Raw genomic sequence first — 15,589 nt, 5'->3', positions numbered from 1 at the left:
AGCAAAAAGCCACAATGTCCTTCTTGACTCAATCTCAAAAGTCACACTCATTTCTCTAATACTTCATTTATTATTTAATTCTAATACTGTTATTTCTCTGCTAGCTTAGGTCAACTCCATTCAGTATGGGCCCTCCCACCTTGACTACCATTAGGGCATGAATGCCAAGAGTAGAGGATCTTTGAGGTCATCTCAGGCTGGCTACCACATTAGTGAATGTTGGCTGAGTGAGTGATTGAGGAGGACACAGCTTGGGGCCATGGGGAATTAGTCTGGGAGCCTCCTGCTCCAGGTGGATCTTGTCAACCATACCTCTGCATCCTCCCTGATAAAATACTATATGATCCTGCCCACCATGGTCACTTGGCAAATGTTTGCTCAATGAGGGCTGGAGGCTGCTTTCTCTGCTCCCCACTTGCAGACTCCTTGGTCTATTTGAAGCCCTGGATGCTCTGATATCTCCAAGCTCCCTCCCTCTGATTTCTTCCAATTATATGAGGCCAGATCTGCTCCTGGTGCCTGATGGAACCTTCCAGTATCTAGACCTCCTACTGCCTGCTCCTGACAGCCACAACCCTCATGTGCCCCTCCTTCCTTCTCTAAGCACTGCCAAGCATCCCAACTGGGTAGATTCTGGCCCAGCAGCACCTGCTGCCTGGACTAGGCCATTTCTCTTTGTACATAAACTTTCTTTGGTGGAAGAACACTTGTCCCTGCATACTATGCTGGAGTTGGAGAGCAAATGAAAGCTGAGTGGCCTTAGATGAACCAGGAAACCTCTTACCCCTGAGGCATTGCTGCTAAATTTCCCAGGAACCCTGTTTGAAAACCACAGATCTAATTCAGTCCTTGTCAAATATGTGAGGAAACTAAAGCCCAAAGAGGAGGAAGAACCAAGATGATTATCTTAGTCTGTTCAGGCTGCTATAACAAAATTCCACAGGCTCCAAAACTGTAAGAAATAAACAACAGAAATTTCTTAGAGTTTTGGAGACTGGAGGTCTGAGACCTGGGTGCCAGCATGGTCGGTGAGGGGCCTCTTTCTGGGTCACTTTGTTGTATCCTTACAAGGCAGATGGGGCTAGCTGGCTCTCTAGGGCCTCTTTTATAAGGGCACTAATCTCATTTATGATGGGTACACTCTCATGACCCCAACACCTCCCAAAGACCCTGCCTCCTAATACCATCATCTTGGGCATTAAGTTTTCAACATATGAATTGAGTGGGGGGTGCGGACACAAATATTCAGACCATAGCAAAAATCTTATGCAAAGAATGAACAGCAGGGCTAGGATTTCACCTCCTAAGTTTTTGGATTCTGCCATATCCTGCTCCCCACTGTGCTCTGAGAACAGAGCCAGGGTGTGAAGTTATGGAGGTATGCAGGGTCTGGCCCAGGTTGACAGGGAGTGTCTGTCATAGAAGCTACCAGCCAGGTATCCCCCAGCTCAGTCAACAAAACATTTTTGTCTTCAGGGGGAAAGAATTACAAATGTTTTGTCAAGGGAAAGTCTAAAAAGATTTGTGGCAAGAGGCTGTTACATGTGTTGAGAGCTTTCTGCTTTTGGGTGTCTCTTGGAAACTCTGAGAGGTGGGTAGGATGGTGTATTACTCTGGGTCCTCTGAGAAGGAGACACCAAGGTGGAATGAAAAGTACAAGGGTTTTATGAGGGCAAATGTTTGTGAGAGAAAATGGGAAGGAAGCTGGGGAGGCTGGGAGAGTTGTCAGATCATGATTTAAATCAGACTCTGAGTGGAGGAGAGAGGGGAGCATGGTTGGGCAGAAACGTTCCTGACCATGCTGCAGTCTAAGGAAGGTTCGGCAGGGCCATCAGAGTCCTTGAGCCAAAGAAGCCAACCAGAAGAGTCCCACGTCTCCTAGGACCCGGTCTGCCTTACTGAGTACATCCCTGCTGTACTCAGGAACTGGCTAGAAGGAGTTTGAGGGAAATCAAGCCTCAGCATAAACATGGTGATGGATTTCACCCTGCCCTTGGTCAGTTTTTCTTTCTGTTATTGGAGGTCTGTGGGACACATTCTTAGAATCACCATAGATGCCATTGTCACTCACATTTTACAGAGCGGGCAGAATTCCAGAAAAATTCCAGGGTCTGCCTGAACTCACAAAGCAGGATGAAAATCCATCTTTTGATTCTCTTTCAAGCTTGTTACGTGATATAGATCCTAAATCCAGAGGTGGAGTTTGAAGGATTCTTAGGGCATTTGGATGTAACATCCCAGAGATAGGTAAGCAGGGTTGTGTGCTTCAGGGTCGAGAGCTAACTGTCCTTGGGGTTTGTAATAGGATCACCATCTTAACACATGTTGTTCAGGGAAATCACCAGGGCCACTATCATGTCACTATTTATCTGACAGGGTATTATGAATTTCACAGAAACTTCTTAAACCACATTAATTCTTTAATTCATCATAAAGAAAGAAAGTAATTCTGGACTTTTAAGGTGGGAAAGTTAGGGGCACCTGGGTGGCTCAGTTTGCTAAGTGTCTAACTCTTGGTTTTGGCTCAGGTCATCATTTTACAGGTTCATGAGTTTGAGCCCTGAATCAGGCTCTGTGCTGGCAGTGTAGAGCCTGCTTGGGATTCTCTCTCTCTCTCCCTCTCTCTCTGCCCCTCCCCCACTCTCACAGTCCCTGTCTCTCTCAAAATAAATAAATAAGCTTAAAAAAAAATAAAGTGGGAAAGTTAAAGGTTCATAAAGTCTCACAGAGACCTGGAATCCCTGCTCCAGGCCAGGATGTTGGGCTGTGAGGATCACTTCATTGTCTCCTATTACAGGACTATGTCAAAGCTCCAACATGACCTACTTTTCCTATGTTGTTTGAGTAAAGGGCTACTCTCCTGAGTCTGAAGGAATGAAGCGAACTTTTTGGGAAAAGGACTTGAACCCTCCCAAGAGCCCTTGATCTCAACCTCCTCCACTTAGGATGTGAAATCCTGGTCCTACCACAACCAATTCTGAAAATTAAAAAGATTATTTTCAAAAGGAAGATCCAAAATTATATTTCTCCAACTACAAAAAAAATGCATAGAAGGAAATATACCAGTACACTAAAATGCTGACTTCGTTATTGCCTGAAGATAGTATTGTAGGTGGACTATATTTGTTTTCCTTTTTCTGCAAATGGGCACATATTTTTAAAAATAAATTTCTTAGGGTTCCAGTTCTGAGTAAGATAGAGTAAGCATCATCTGTCCTTCCCCCAAATGCAACTAAAAACACTGGACAGAATGGAGCAGCTCTCTGAGGACTCTGAAAATGAAAGTGTAGCAGGTGGTTTGGGAAAGGGAATCAGATCTTGAAGTATTAACAATCTGGCGGTGAGCTTCCTGTTTTGTTTTTTGTTCCTGTATCTCCTGGCCTGGTCTCAGAGGCAGCGTGACTCCTGGACCTGTGCACTGGATGTGGAAGAAAACAGTCCAAGAGAAGCCATCTTCCTGGTCTGAGGAGTAGAAAGGAGGGCCCCTTTAGGACAAAGTAAGGGAAATCCTCCCCCCCAACCCCGACTTTTCTCTTCTTTTGCCCTATCCCCAGGCAAGCCTCATACTTAAGTTAGAACTCAGGGCAGCAGCAGTGGCAGTGGCAGCTGGGAAAGCACACCAAACTCTGAGGGGAATCCTGCTCTCTGACCAAAAGAACTGTCGCCATAAGAAAAGTGTGTATGGAGGGAGGAAGGGAGGGGCAGGGGGAGGAATTCTCATTACCTTTTATCTCTTCATCCTGTTGCTTGGCCCCAGAGCAGACCCAGTCACAGAATGTATGCTGCAGAGCAGGCAGACCAAAAGGCCCTGATTTCTAGCTGGAGGAACAGGGAATGGGTGGTCTTGAAAACTCGTAAGTGTGGCAGAGATCGTGGAGAAGAGAGAGCTTGAGAAATAGATCCCATAAAGTTCCATATGAACTGGTAGGCTCCATGCATGGATCTGACTCTAAACAGTATTCCAATGACTTCCAGAACTAAACTAGGTAGACTACCCAGATTTCAGACTGGCCCCTGAGTGGCACAAACTTAGGACAGATCTAAACTACATTGCAAAAGTTTTGAAAATTGAAATGACGTTGGAACAATGGCTCTTTTAAAACACAAACTTCAAATGAGTAGATTTTAAAGATCTTACTGGCTTTATTCGACAATTCATGAATCTGGCAGCATCCAATCTAGCAGAAAGAAAGGAGCTCCAAGGAATTGTACAAAATGAAAGACATTTTTAAACAGAAAGGAGCAGGTACAAGAAAGTTATTTTAGGCAAAACAGTGGGTAGGTTATTGCAAGGTAATTTTTCTTTAGGGGATGGCAGGGATTTATCAGGCAGATTACCTAACTAGTACTGATCAGGCAACTTCTGATTGACTGGTTTAATATTCCATTTTTGGTAGAGCCAAAACTGTAATTAAATAAAGTCTCAGTTTGGTGACATGGGGCTCAGCATAAATGACTCCATTTTGTGCTTTGTGTTTGTAGTGTTGTTTTTAACAGTCCATAGGAGGCAGATCAGAACTGAACCTCAATGGGGCAACTGCCTCTTAAAACAAAAACTCACCATTTTCCATAGGATTTAACTAAGACCTACAGCCTCATAACATAGTATTCAAAATGTTCAGGATACAATCCAAAATTACTCTATGTAGAAAGAACGAAGAAAGTCTGAACACTGAGATGACCTGGACGGAATTATTGGAAAAAGACTTTAGAAATGAAAAAACTTAGCAGAAAAATAGAAGCTATAGAAAAAAACTAAATAGAAAGTTTTAAACTAAGAAATTATATTCATCAAAATTAGAAAATATAGTGGATGGCCTTAGCAGCAGAATGGAGATGATAGAGGAAAGTCTGTAAACTTGAAGATAGATCAATAGAAATTAACCGTGGTGGGTGAAATGCCCACCCCTCTCAAAGATGTCCTGCCCAATTTTCTGGAAACAGTGAATGTTACTTTATATGCCAAAAGGAACATTTAGATCTAATTGAGCTTATGGACTTTAAAATGAGGATTACCGGGGGTGCCTGGCTGGCCCAGTCGGTTAAGCTTCTGAGTTCGGCTCAGGTCATAATCCCGAGGTTCACAAATTCAAGCCCTGTGTCGGGCTCTGTGCTTACCGCTTAGAGCCTGGAGCTTGCTTTGGATTCTGTGTCTCCCTCTCTCTCTGCCCCCTCTCCTTCACTCATACTCTCTCTCTCTCTCTCTCTCAAAAATAAAAAATAAATGAAAACATTAAAAATAATATGAATATTATCTGGAATGTTGGGCAGGCCTAATCTAATCACATGAATCCTTAAAAGCAGAGAATTTTCTCTGGCCAGATTTAGAGTGATGCAACAGAGGGAAAAGTCACAGTATTCAAAGTGTGAGAGGGACTCAACCTGCTGGAAAGCCTTTGAAGGAATGTGGGCAGCTTCCAGGAGAAAAGACCAGCCCCCACCTGACAGTTAGTAAGGAAATGGGTCTTTTGTGCTACAACTACAAGAAACTGAATTCGGTCAACAACTTCAATAAACTTGGAAGCAGAATCCTTCCTCAGTGCCTCCAGTAAAAAACAAGACAAAACAAAACAACAACAAAAAAATGCATGTAACTTCAGCCTTATGAAATATCTTGATTTTGGCCTTGTGAGACCCTACGCAAAGGATTCAGTCAAGCCCAACGAGACTTCTGACCTACAGAAATTGTGAAATATTGATAGGTATTGTTTTAAGCCACTGAGTTTGTGGCAATTTGTTCCAGCAGCAAGAGAAAACTAATACATTATCCACTGAACATCAAAGGGAAGTGATTAAGATATTAATTCTAAATAGATTCTGAAAAGTCAAGTATGTATATTCTCTAGTGTAACCTCTAAGAAAACTATATAAAATTAAAATGGAATACTTTAAAAGTATTCAATAATCCAAAAGAGAGCAGGAAAAGGGAAACAAATAGAAAAGAGGGCAAATGGAAAACAAAATGGTAGACCTAAATCCAAATATTGATAATTTTGGTCTAAACACACCAATTTAAAGACCTATTGGATGTGTAAAAACAAAACGCAACCATATTGTGTCTCAAAAAAACCCATTTTCAATATAATGATATAGTAGGTTCAAAGTAAAAAGATGTAAAAGTATGCAAATACTACTCAAAACAAAGCTGGAGTGGCTATATTAATATCAGACAAAGTAGACTTCAAAAAATTAAGAAGGATAAAGAGACATTGCATATTGAAAAAGGGTCAATTCACCATGAAGACATAACAATCCTAAATATGTATGTACCTAACAACAAAGCTTCAAAATACATGAAACAAAAATTAATAGAATTGAAAGGAGGTGTAGACAAATCTACAACTTCAGATAAATATCTCAACACTCTTTTCTCGGTAATCAGTAGAATAAGTAAACAAAATCAGGATGAGTGTAAAAGAACTGACACCACCATCACCATCAATCAATAAATTTCAATCAATAAATTTACATTTATTGACCACTCTATCGAAAATAACCTTCTTTTTTCCTCAAGTGCACATAAAGCATTCACCATGATAGACCACATCTTACATGATAAAGTAAACATTGACAAATTAAAAAAAAGTTTATGTTTTTTTAAAATTTAGTTTTGAAAGCAAGAGCGACAGAGCATGAGCGGGGGAGGGGCAGAGAGCAAGAGGGAGACAGAATCGGAAACAGGCTCCAGGCTCTGAGCTGTCAGCACAGAGCCCAATGTGGGGCTTGAACTCACAGACTGAGAGATCATGAACTGAGCCGAAGTTGGACACTTAACCCACTGAGCCACGCAGGAGCCCCGACAAATTTAAAAGAAATGAAAGCATACGACTTATGATGTCCTCTTATGATGTTTCATCATGATGGAATTAAATAGAAACCAATAACAGAGAGATGGTTGTAAAATTTTCAAATACTTACAAATTAAAACTATACACTTCTAAATAATACATGGGTAAAGGAGGACATTTCAAGAGAAATTAGAAAATATTCTGAAATGAACAAAATGAAAATGCAGCATATTAAAATTTACGGGATGCAGGTCTGAAATCAATAATCTAAGTTTCTACTTCATGAAATTAGAAAAAAGAACAAAATAAATTTGACACAAGCAGAATTGTAGAAATAATAAAGAACAGAAATCAAGAAATAGAAAAGGGGATTGGGGCACCTGGGTGACTCAGTTGGTTGAGCATCTGACTTCAGCTCAGGTCATGATCTCGTGGTTTGTGAGTTCAAGCCCCACGTCCGGCTCTGTGCTGACAGCTCGGAGCCTGGCGCCTGCTTCAGATTCTGTGTCTCCTTCTCTCTCTGCCCATCCCTCGCTTATGCTCTGTCTCTCTCTGTCTCTCAAAAATAAATAAGTAAATGTAAATAAAAAAAAAAAAAAAGAAGTAGAAAAGGGAAGAACAATAGAGAAAATAAAAAACAAGATAGGTAGTTCTTTATTTCTTTTAATGTTTATTTACTTTTGAGACAGAGAGAGAGAGAGAAAGAGAACGAGCGAAGAAGGGGGAGAGAGAGAAAGGGAGACACAGAATCCAAAGCAGGCTCCAGACTCTAAGCTGTCAGCACAGAGCCCAACACAGGTTCGAACTCACAGATTTCAAGATCATGACCTGAGCTGAAGTCGGACGCTTAACCGGCTAAGCCACCCAGGTGCCCCTTTAAATTAGACTTTAAAAAGTTCTTTAAAACTTTAAAAAGTTCTTTTTAGGTGGTTCTTTAAAAAGACTTTGAAAGTTGATAAACCTGTAGCCAGACTAATAAAGAAATAAAGAGAGAAGACAAATTATCAGCACAAAGAATGAAAAGGTGATATCTCTGTGGACCCTGCAGATAATAAAGCTAATAAGGAATACCACACATAAGTCTACATCCATAGATTTGACAATTTCAATGAAATGGAGCTATTCCTCAAAATTCAAAACTCACCAAACTCAAACTACCAAAACTCACCCAAGATGAGATAACTTGAACAACCTTCTAACTATTAAAAGAATTGAATTCATTGTTAAATACTTCTGAAAAAGACATCTCTAGGTCCAGACAGTTTCCCTGGTGAATTCTATCAAACATTTAAAGAAATAACACCAATTCATACATCTCTTTCAGTAAATAGAAGAAGAGAAAATACTTTCCTACTCATCCCTAACTTCCTGACCTTAATAAAGGGTTTCCTTAACTACAAAAACATATAGTTAACATCATAATTAGTGGTAAAAGATTGAACATTTTCTAAGATCAGAAACAAAGCAAGAATATCTATTTTCATCCCATATTCATCATCATACTGGAAGTTGTAGCCAGTGTAGTAATAAAGACATTCAGATTGGAAAGGAAGAAATAAAACTATTTCTGTTTGAATATTACATGATTGTCTACATGCAGATTGCCAAGGAATCTACAAAAATGTTCTTAGAAAAGTCATAGGATACAAGGTCAACACACAGAAATCAATTGTATTTCTATATGGTACCAACAATGAACAATTGGAAACCAACATTAAAAAAATTTTTTTTTTTTTACAATTCCCCCTCTCAGTGAAATACTTAGGTATAAATACAGTAAAATCTATAAGAATGGTATACTGAAAAACCACGAAACACTGATGGAAGACATCAAAGACTAACTAAATGGAGAGATATACTATATTCATGGATCAGAAGATTCAACAGAGTAAAGATGGCAATTCTCCCCCAAATTGGCCAATAGATTTAACACATTTTCAATTGAAATCCCAGTAGTTTATTTTTGTTGTTGTTGATACAGACAAGTTGGTTCTAAAATTCATATGAAAGGCAAAGAAACCAGAATAACCCAAACAATTTTTTTTAAAGAATAAAAATTGGAGGACTCATAGTATCAGACTTTAAAACTTACTATAAAGCCACAGTAATCAAGACAGTTATGGTACAGGTGAAGAGAAAGATACATATATTACACAGAATAAAGAATCCAAAATAGACCTAAACAAAGGAGCAAATGCAACCAATAAAGACAGTCTTCAACAAATGTAGTTGAAACCATTAGACATCTATATGAAAAAAATATGAACCTCAAACTAAACCTCACACCTTATACCAAAGGATAATAAAAATAAGTGAAAAATTTAACCCCCCAATCTTTAATATTGGAGAAAAGCTTTGTGCTCTGGGGCTAGGCAAAGAATTCTTAGACATGACACCAAAACAACAATCTATAAAAGGAAAAATTGGCAAGTAGCCCTTCATCAAGATGAAAGACTTTTGTTCTGCAAAAGACATTTCTAAGAGAAATGCAAAGACAAGTCAGACTGGGAAAAATATTTACAAATCTATATCTGACAAATGACTTGTATCCAGAATATATAAAGAATTCCCAACCCTTAAGAGTGAGAAAACAGTCCAATTTTAAAATGGGCAAAAGAGCTGAATAGACATTTCACCAAAGAAGGCAGGTGGAAGGCAATTAAGTACACAAAAAGATGCTCACCATCATGAACCATTAGGAATATGCAAATTGAGCTAATACCACACATCTATCAGAATGGCTAAAATAAAAAGTATTGGCAATACCAAATCCTAGTGAGGAAGTGGATCTCTCATAGTGGAACACAAAACGGTATGCAGCCACTCTGGAAGTCTGCAGACTCTGGAAGTCTGGTAGTTATTTTATGAAGTTAAATATAACCTTTACCATATAACTGATCAATCCCACTCTTGGCATATACCCTAGATAAATGAAAACTTATGTTGACATAAAAACCTATACACAAGTGTTTGTAGCAGTTTTATTCAAAACCACCCCAAACTGGAAACAACCCAAATATCCTTCAATGGGTGAATGTTAAAAAACAAACTGTGGTACATCTGCACATAGGAACACTGCTTAGCTATAAAAAACAACCTGAATGAATCTCAAAGACATACTAAAGAAGCCAGTCTCCAGAGATTACATCCTCTATGATGCTATGGATGTGACATTCTAGAAAGGGCAAATCTTCAGGAATGGAGAACAGATTGGTGTGTGCCAGAGGCTTGAGTGGAGCAAAGGTTTGACAACAAAGAGGTGGCATCAGATAATTTTTTGGGTGATGGAACTGCTGTGTTCTAACTGCAGGGGTAGTTACACAAATGTGTTAAAACAGAACTGTACATAAAAAAAGTTAATTTTATGGTATATTAATTCAAAGTTTTTTTTAAAAATGAAGATAAAACATGTCCCAATCAATTTCTTTTTAAGAAGGCTATAGAAGAAATTTTCCACTTGGGTTTCTTCCAGAAAGTCTGCTTTGTGGGGGCTCTGCCACACCAGCCCTGGTGTTTGGGGGTCTGTTTATTCGCCTATAAAATGAGAAGTCAGTCTACAGCAGTGATTTTCCTTCTCCCCCACACTCTAAAATTGTACCCTTGGGCATGCCTGTCATGGAAGTGGGGGTGGGGTAGAAGGCATTTGGCTTCCACTGGACTCGACCCACAGAGAAGTTGTGCTTTTGTCTCCTATATTGTTGATTTGAAAACCTCTGGATTAGAATTGCTGGTCTTGAGTCAGATCCTCAGGTCCTTGGGAGGTTTGAACCATCTTGGATTTCAGGGTCTATAGGTTGGGCGCACTCATTTGTCCCTTTGTCATGTGCCCTCATAGACCCAGGTGGTTAGCCAGACCAGGGCACTGGCTTTAGTGGTCAGCAATCTAAACAAGGCCTTTTTGGGGAATCTGGAAGAGTGCCCCTTGCTTTAGGACCCCCAGGGCATGCATGGATTAAATGCAATGGGAACTCTGAAAAGGCTAAGAAGCTAGGCCTCTTCTAAAGTAGGGTGTGAAGGGACTTAAACCATTTTTTTTTTTTTTTCCACACAGGAGGACTTTTTGGAAGAACATTTTGTAAACAGTAAAGGGTTGTGCAAAGATAGGGGAAATGCCATTGTGAGGATGACTGCGATAACCAGGACCAGCAGGGCCAAAGCATCATTCATGCCTAGAGTTGCTACCATAAGCCCTGACCATGTGTCAGGCACCAAGTTAAGGAATTGCTGAATCTTCATGACAACGCTGGGAGAAAAGGGCTGTAATTGCTTGGACAGATGAGAAAGCTGAGGCTCCAAGAGGTCCCAAATCATATAGGGAGGAGGTGATAAGGCTAGGTTCCAGTCGGCAGCTCTGGCCTTCCAAATCAAGACCTGTGAGAGGAACCCCTGAAGCCTGATGTCAGGCCTGCTCTCCACGTGTGCCGCTAAGAAGGAAACTAATGCCACCATCAAAGGCCGGCAGGGGACTGCCATGGGTACTTTGAGACCTTGCCACCCACAATAGCACTAAAAAAAAATTTTTTTTTTTAGTTTTATACAATGGAATGCTTTCTTTGAAAACTATGTCATGTGTAAATCCAATCCAGAAAACCAGAGTTGGGTCCCTGTGGCTGAAGGTAGAAGCAGGCTTGGCCTGGGTCCCCAGGGCTCCCAGAGCACCACCTGAAGGCCACTTATCTAGTAGGTTGGCACTGACTGTGAGTGGCACAGGAGGCGCCATGATGCTTAAGGCTCTGGCTTTGGGTTTGAAAGAGTGAAGTGGAATGGTGGCTGACTCGTTTGTGGGTTGGTCGGTCTGCGGGAGGGCAGCAGGCTTCCAAGCTTGCCATATGCTTTAGGCACTGGTCCATTTGACCTGGGCACTTGCCTCTCTCTCCCATCTGGCCAGCAGCCATGACCTGTCACTCACAGGGTAGGAAACTTACCTGCACCATCGTACAGTTAGTGAATTTAATCTTTGAAGATATGGATAATAAGGTTAAAAACTACAGCACTTTTCCTTTTTTTTCTGATCCTTATAAAAGGCATCATCTGTTTTTTCTGTAACAACAGTAGAACGTTTAAGTTCAGATCTCGGTCAACAGCAGATCTGCACCTTTGACCTGGGCACAGAGGCTGGTGAGATGGCTCACAGTGGAATCATCAAATGGACCTCCTTCTCGTAGATGTCAGGGATTACTCCCATAGGGGAGCTGACCATGTGCACGGAGTTCTTGCCAAAGAGCTGGAACTCATAGTGGATGAGCTGCTCCCAAAAGCCATTGTTGGGCCGGATGATGGGCCGGCATGACTTGGTCCACGTGTGGGCGTCCAGCAGGGACATGGCATGGTACTTCATGAGGTATGCAAGGCAGAGGGCAGCTGAGCGGCTCACGCCAGCAGCGCAGTGCAGCAGTGTGCGGCCCTGCTTCATCTCCACACTGTGGATGTGGTCAGCAATGGGGTCAAAGAAGTCACAGAGACGTGAGATGGGTGTGTCAGCCACTGGCACCTGTACATACTGGATGTCCTCGTATAAAGTGTTCACCACTTCTACCGAGACATTGATGACCGTGGTGATCCGGTTGCTGGAGAGCATGAGCTTGTTGTTGGCAGCCACCCCATTGCTGATGTATAGGCTGCTGGTGATCTGTGAGAGGCCGCTGACTGATGGCTGCCGGAACTGAACCGGAAAGGTACACGGGGGTGCTGTCATCAGGCCAGTGGGTCAGCGGCCAGTGAGGCACAAAGGCTGCATCTTTCTGCTAGGCTGTGCCATGGGAAACTGCAAGGAGGGAGAGAATGTTTAGAGAGCAGGAGCCCAGCTGGGCCAGAAAGCCAACTGCAGGGGATTCCTGGGAAATGGATGGATGGATCTACAGCAGAATCCCCAAGGTGGTCTTCTGGCCATCACAGCAGAATTAGCCAGAGAACTTATCTTCAAGTCTGGAACTCAAGGCCTCCCTTGAGGGTTCCATGTCTCTAGCTGGGTAGGCTGACTGGTGTCCATCAGATGTGGCCTGGCCTCTCTACCTAGGTTCACACGGCCCTCTTCTCCCTCTAAGTGGGAACTACTCACACAGCTTTCCTTCTCTTCTGACTTTATGCTTAAATCATGAGACTCTGAACCAGTGATATGGTACCAGAGCCTACTGTGCTGGGAGTCACTAGTGGTATAAGAGGACGTAGGGTCTCAGCTTCCCCCCTTCAAGAACTATCCCTTTGAAGAGACCAGATGTGCCCCTGTAAAAGTGACGTAAATCACAGAGTACTACATCACTAACCAAGTTCCTACACTTTGCCTCTAAGGAATGCCTGGGGAAGAGGGTGGCTGAAAGCTTCCTGGAAGCCAGCATAAGGCACACTATATAGCAGCTCCCAGGAGCAAGTGCAGAGAAGCAGAGGGGCCTCAGGTAGACAAGCTACACCAGCATGATGCTGCGTGCAGCAGGGCTGTGGCATGCACCCCATGGAGGGGCATAGGCCTGCTTTCTCCTAAGAAATCCCTGGCCCTTCACTCTCCTAGTCTTGAACATAGCTGTAAAAAAATAGCACATTTTCACATGTTCCACTGAAATAGGAGTATTCATATTTAAAGCACACTGCTCAAGGCCAAATAGCAGCCTTCATCAGGCATAGACAAATGAGGAGCAGAAGTTCTGTTCCCCTGCTTAATATATTTCACTGGATGCCCACTGTCAGGATGAGATAGAGCCCCTTGGCTTGGCTGTCAAGGCCATTTGTGGTCTGGCTCCTGCCCATCTCTAGCCTCTTATTAGCTTTTCCTACATCCTGAAGGGCCTTAGCTAGGCTGAGCCATTAGCAGTGCCTTATGGACACCTGGTTCTCTCTGGCCCAGGGCCTTTGCTGCTTTCTCAGCCCAGAACCCTCTTTCCCTACAAGCCTATCAGATCCTGATCTATTCCATTCAGCAGAGGACTTGGGATCTTAGTCAAGGGTCACTTCCTGAGGGAAACCTCCTGGAACCATACCCCTCTCCCACATTTGATCAAGTCCCTGCTCCAGGCTTTCTAAGCCCTAAGTGGTGTTCTTCCTACCATTTCCTGAAGATGGGGTTTTGCCTTGATTTGTCTGTGAGTTCTATTGAGATTCACTGTAACTATCTTTACTTCTACCATATCACTAATGCTAAGTTCTGTGTCCCTAAAAGTAGGTGCTTGATAAATATTTGTTAAACGAAGGAATGACTCTAACAGCCACAACTCTGCCTTCTGAGAGATCTTCTGGAAAAGATGAGTTCCCTGGCTTTTTTTTTGTCTAGAATTTGGGCGAAGAGCTTAGTAGAAGTAAGAATGATTCCTAAGCTGCTGGAGAGGATGGCCAAAGGCTACATAAGCAAATCCTACCAGCCAATGCCCCAAAGCATGAGGCTCACCTCAGGAATGGCAGATGGGGTGTTTGTTGTAAAGGTCATGGGGGGGGGGCAGAGAAAAATCCCCTCAAAACTCAGTTGAAAGCCTAAATGCTATGGGATGTCCATTACCCAAAATGAAGGATCTTTATCGCCCGAAAATCCAGAGAAAAGTGGACTGAGGGTCCCCAAAATTAGTGCCCAGTGGGCAACAGGTATAGAGGATGCTATTGATCACAGTGACAAAAAGTTTGCAGAGAAGACACTTCTCTTGAAGGTGAGGGTAGTGATGGGAGGAGACATTTTCATGCTAGTCAAGAAATATTTATCAGGGTCTGTATTAGGTGCCGGGGAAATCAAGTGTAAAAGAGAGTCATGGCTCTTCCTCTCACAGAGCAAAAAGTCCAGTAAGAGAGACAGAAGACATTAAATAGACAATAATAAGCACAACAGAGCTGGAAAACAGGGAAAATAGTGCCTATCTTATAAGGATCTTCTGAGGATGAAATGAGGTAACCTAGGTAAAGTGTTTAACACAGGGCCTGGCACAGAGTAAGCTATGGTAACTAGCTGCTGTTAAGGACGTTGAAATGCAGGGGATTATGGGAGTGAAGAGTAAAAGGATTTATTTCAGGCTGGGGGTGAGGGAGTCGCAATGATTGCCTCAAGAAATGACACAAAGATTTGAAAAATATTCAGCATGAAGGGGAGGGTGGTGGAGATTAATTTCACCGTTTTATACCCTACAAAGCCTTTGGCTTCCCTCATCTGGTTCCGTCTTCAAACCAACATAACAGGCTGGTGTCTGGAGTTAGTATCTCCATTATACACACGGGGAAAGTGAGATAGAGAGGAGAAAAGGATCTATCTAGGGTCACGAAGCAAGGTCCTAAAGCTGATCTTTCTGGTCTCATTATGGGCGAGAAAAGTCGGCAAACACCGCGGGGCGTTCATTAATACTGGGTTAAAAGCATGGAACGAGGTCCACGGGTTGACAATAGCAAATAGCCCCTTCCAGGGGTGAGTCACATAGGTTTCCTGGGGGAGTTAATGTTGGAATAGGCTCTTTCGCCTGTTGGGTGTTAAGACCCCCATAATCTTACCTTTCTCTCGTGGGCGAGAGAGCAGGTTCGTTCAGGAAGCAACCTCGCCCGAAGTGGGCGAGTGTCTCGGGGAGAGAGAAGACCGGTCACCACCATCCGGGAGCCACAATCCCGGGCCGCCCCACGCTCTGGTTTCCATAGCGATGGTCCTTCCTCGAGGTGAGGGATCCTCAGGGCCGGGTCTTCGGAGAAACCCCGGCCTCCTCTCCGCTCTCTGGAGCTGTCCCGCCCGCCCTCGCCAGGTTACCCGCCCCTCGATCACGCCCGGGCCACATCAGTTTTAGCGGAGAGGTAGTATCTGCCACGCTCTCCGCAGCCCGCTGAGTCTCGCCCAGCTCGTTTCCACG

General features: G+C 42.8%; 1 protein-coding gene across 1 annotated transcript; it reads right to left on the bottom strand.

The window, feature by feature from the left end:
* Nucleotides 1-8,535: 8,535 nt before the first annotated feature.
* DUSP18 (dual specificity phosphatase 18) lies at nucleotides 8,536-15,549 on the bottom strand. Its single transcript, XM_042910893.1, has 2 exons — nucleotides 15,243-15,549; nucleotides 8,536-12,552 (listed from the first exon to the last, which is right to left on the bottom strand). Exon 2 carries the CDS (start codon nucleotides 12,481-12,483, stop codon nucleotides 11,917-11,919), a length of 567 nt encoding a protein of 188 aa, XP_042766827.1. The 5' UTR covers nucleotides 12,484-12,552; nucleotides 15,243-15,549; the 3' UTR covers nucleotides 8,536-11,916.
* Nucleotides 15,550-15,589: the final 40 nt, after the last annotated feature.

This window comes from Panthera leo, chromosome D3 (genome assembly GCF_018350215.1).
Source record: "Panthera leo isolate Ple1 chromosome D3, P.leo_Ple1_pat1.1, whole genome shotgun sequence".
Lineage (NCBI taxonomy): Eukaryota > Metazoa > Chordata > Mammalia > Carnivora > Felidae > Panthera > Panthera leo.
This window is presented reverse-complemented; position numbering and strand designations above follow the sequence as displayed.

Excerpts from the sequence above, each read along its gene's own strand:
- DUSP18 (XM_042910893.1), bottom strand. The coding sequence starts at position 12,483 with ATGACAGCACCCCCGTGTACCTTTCCGGTTCAGTTCCGGCAGCCATCA.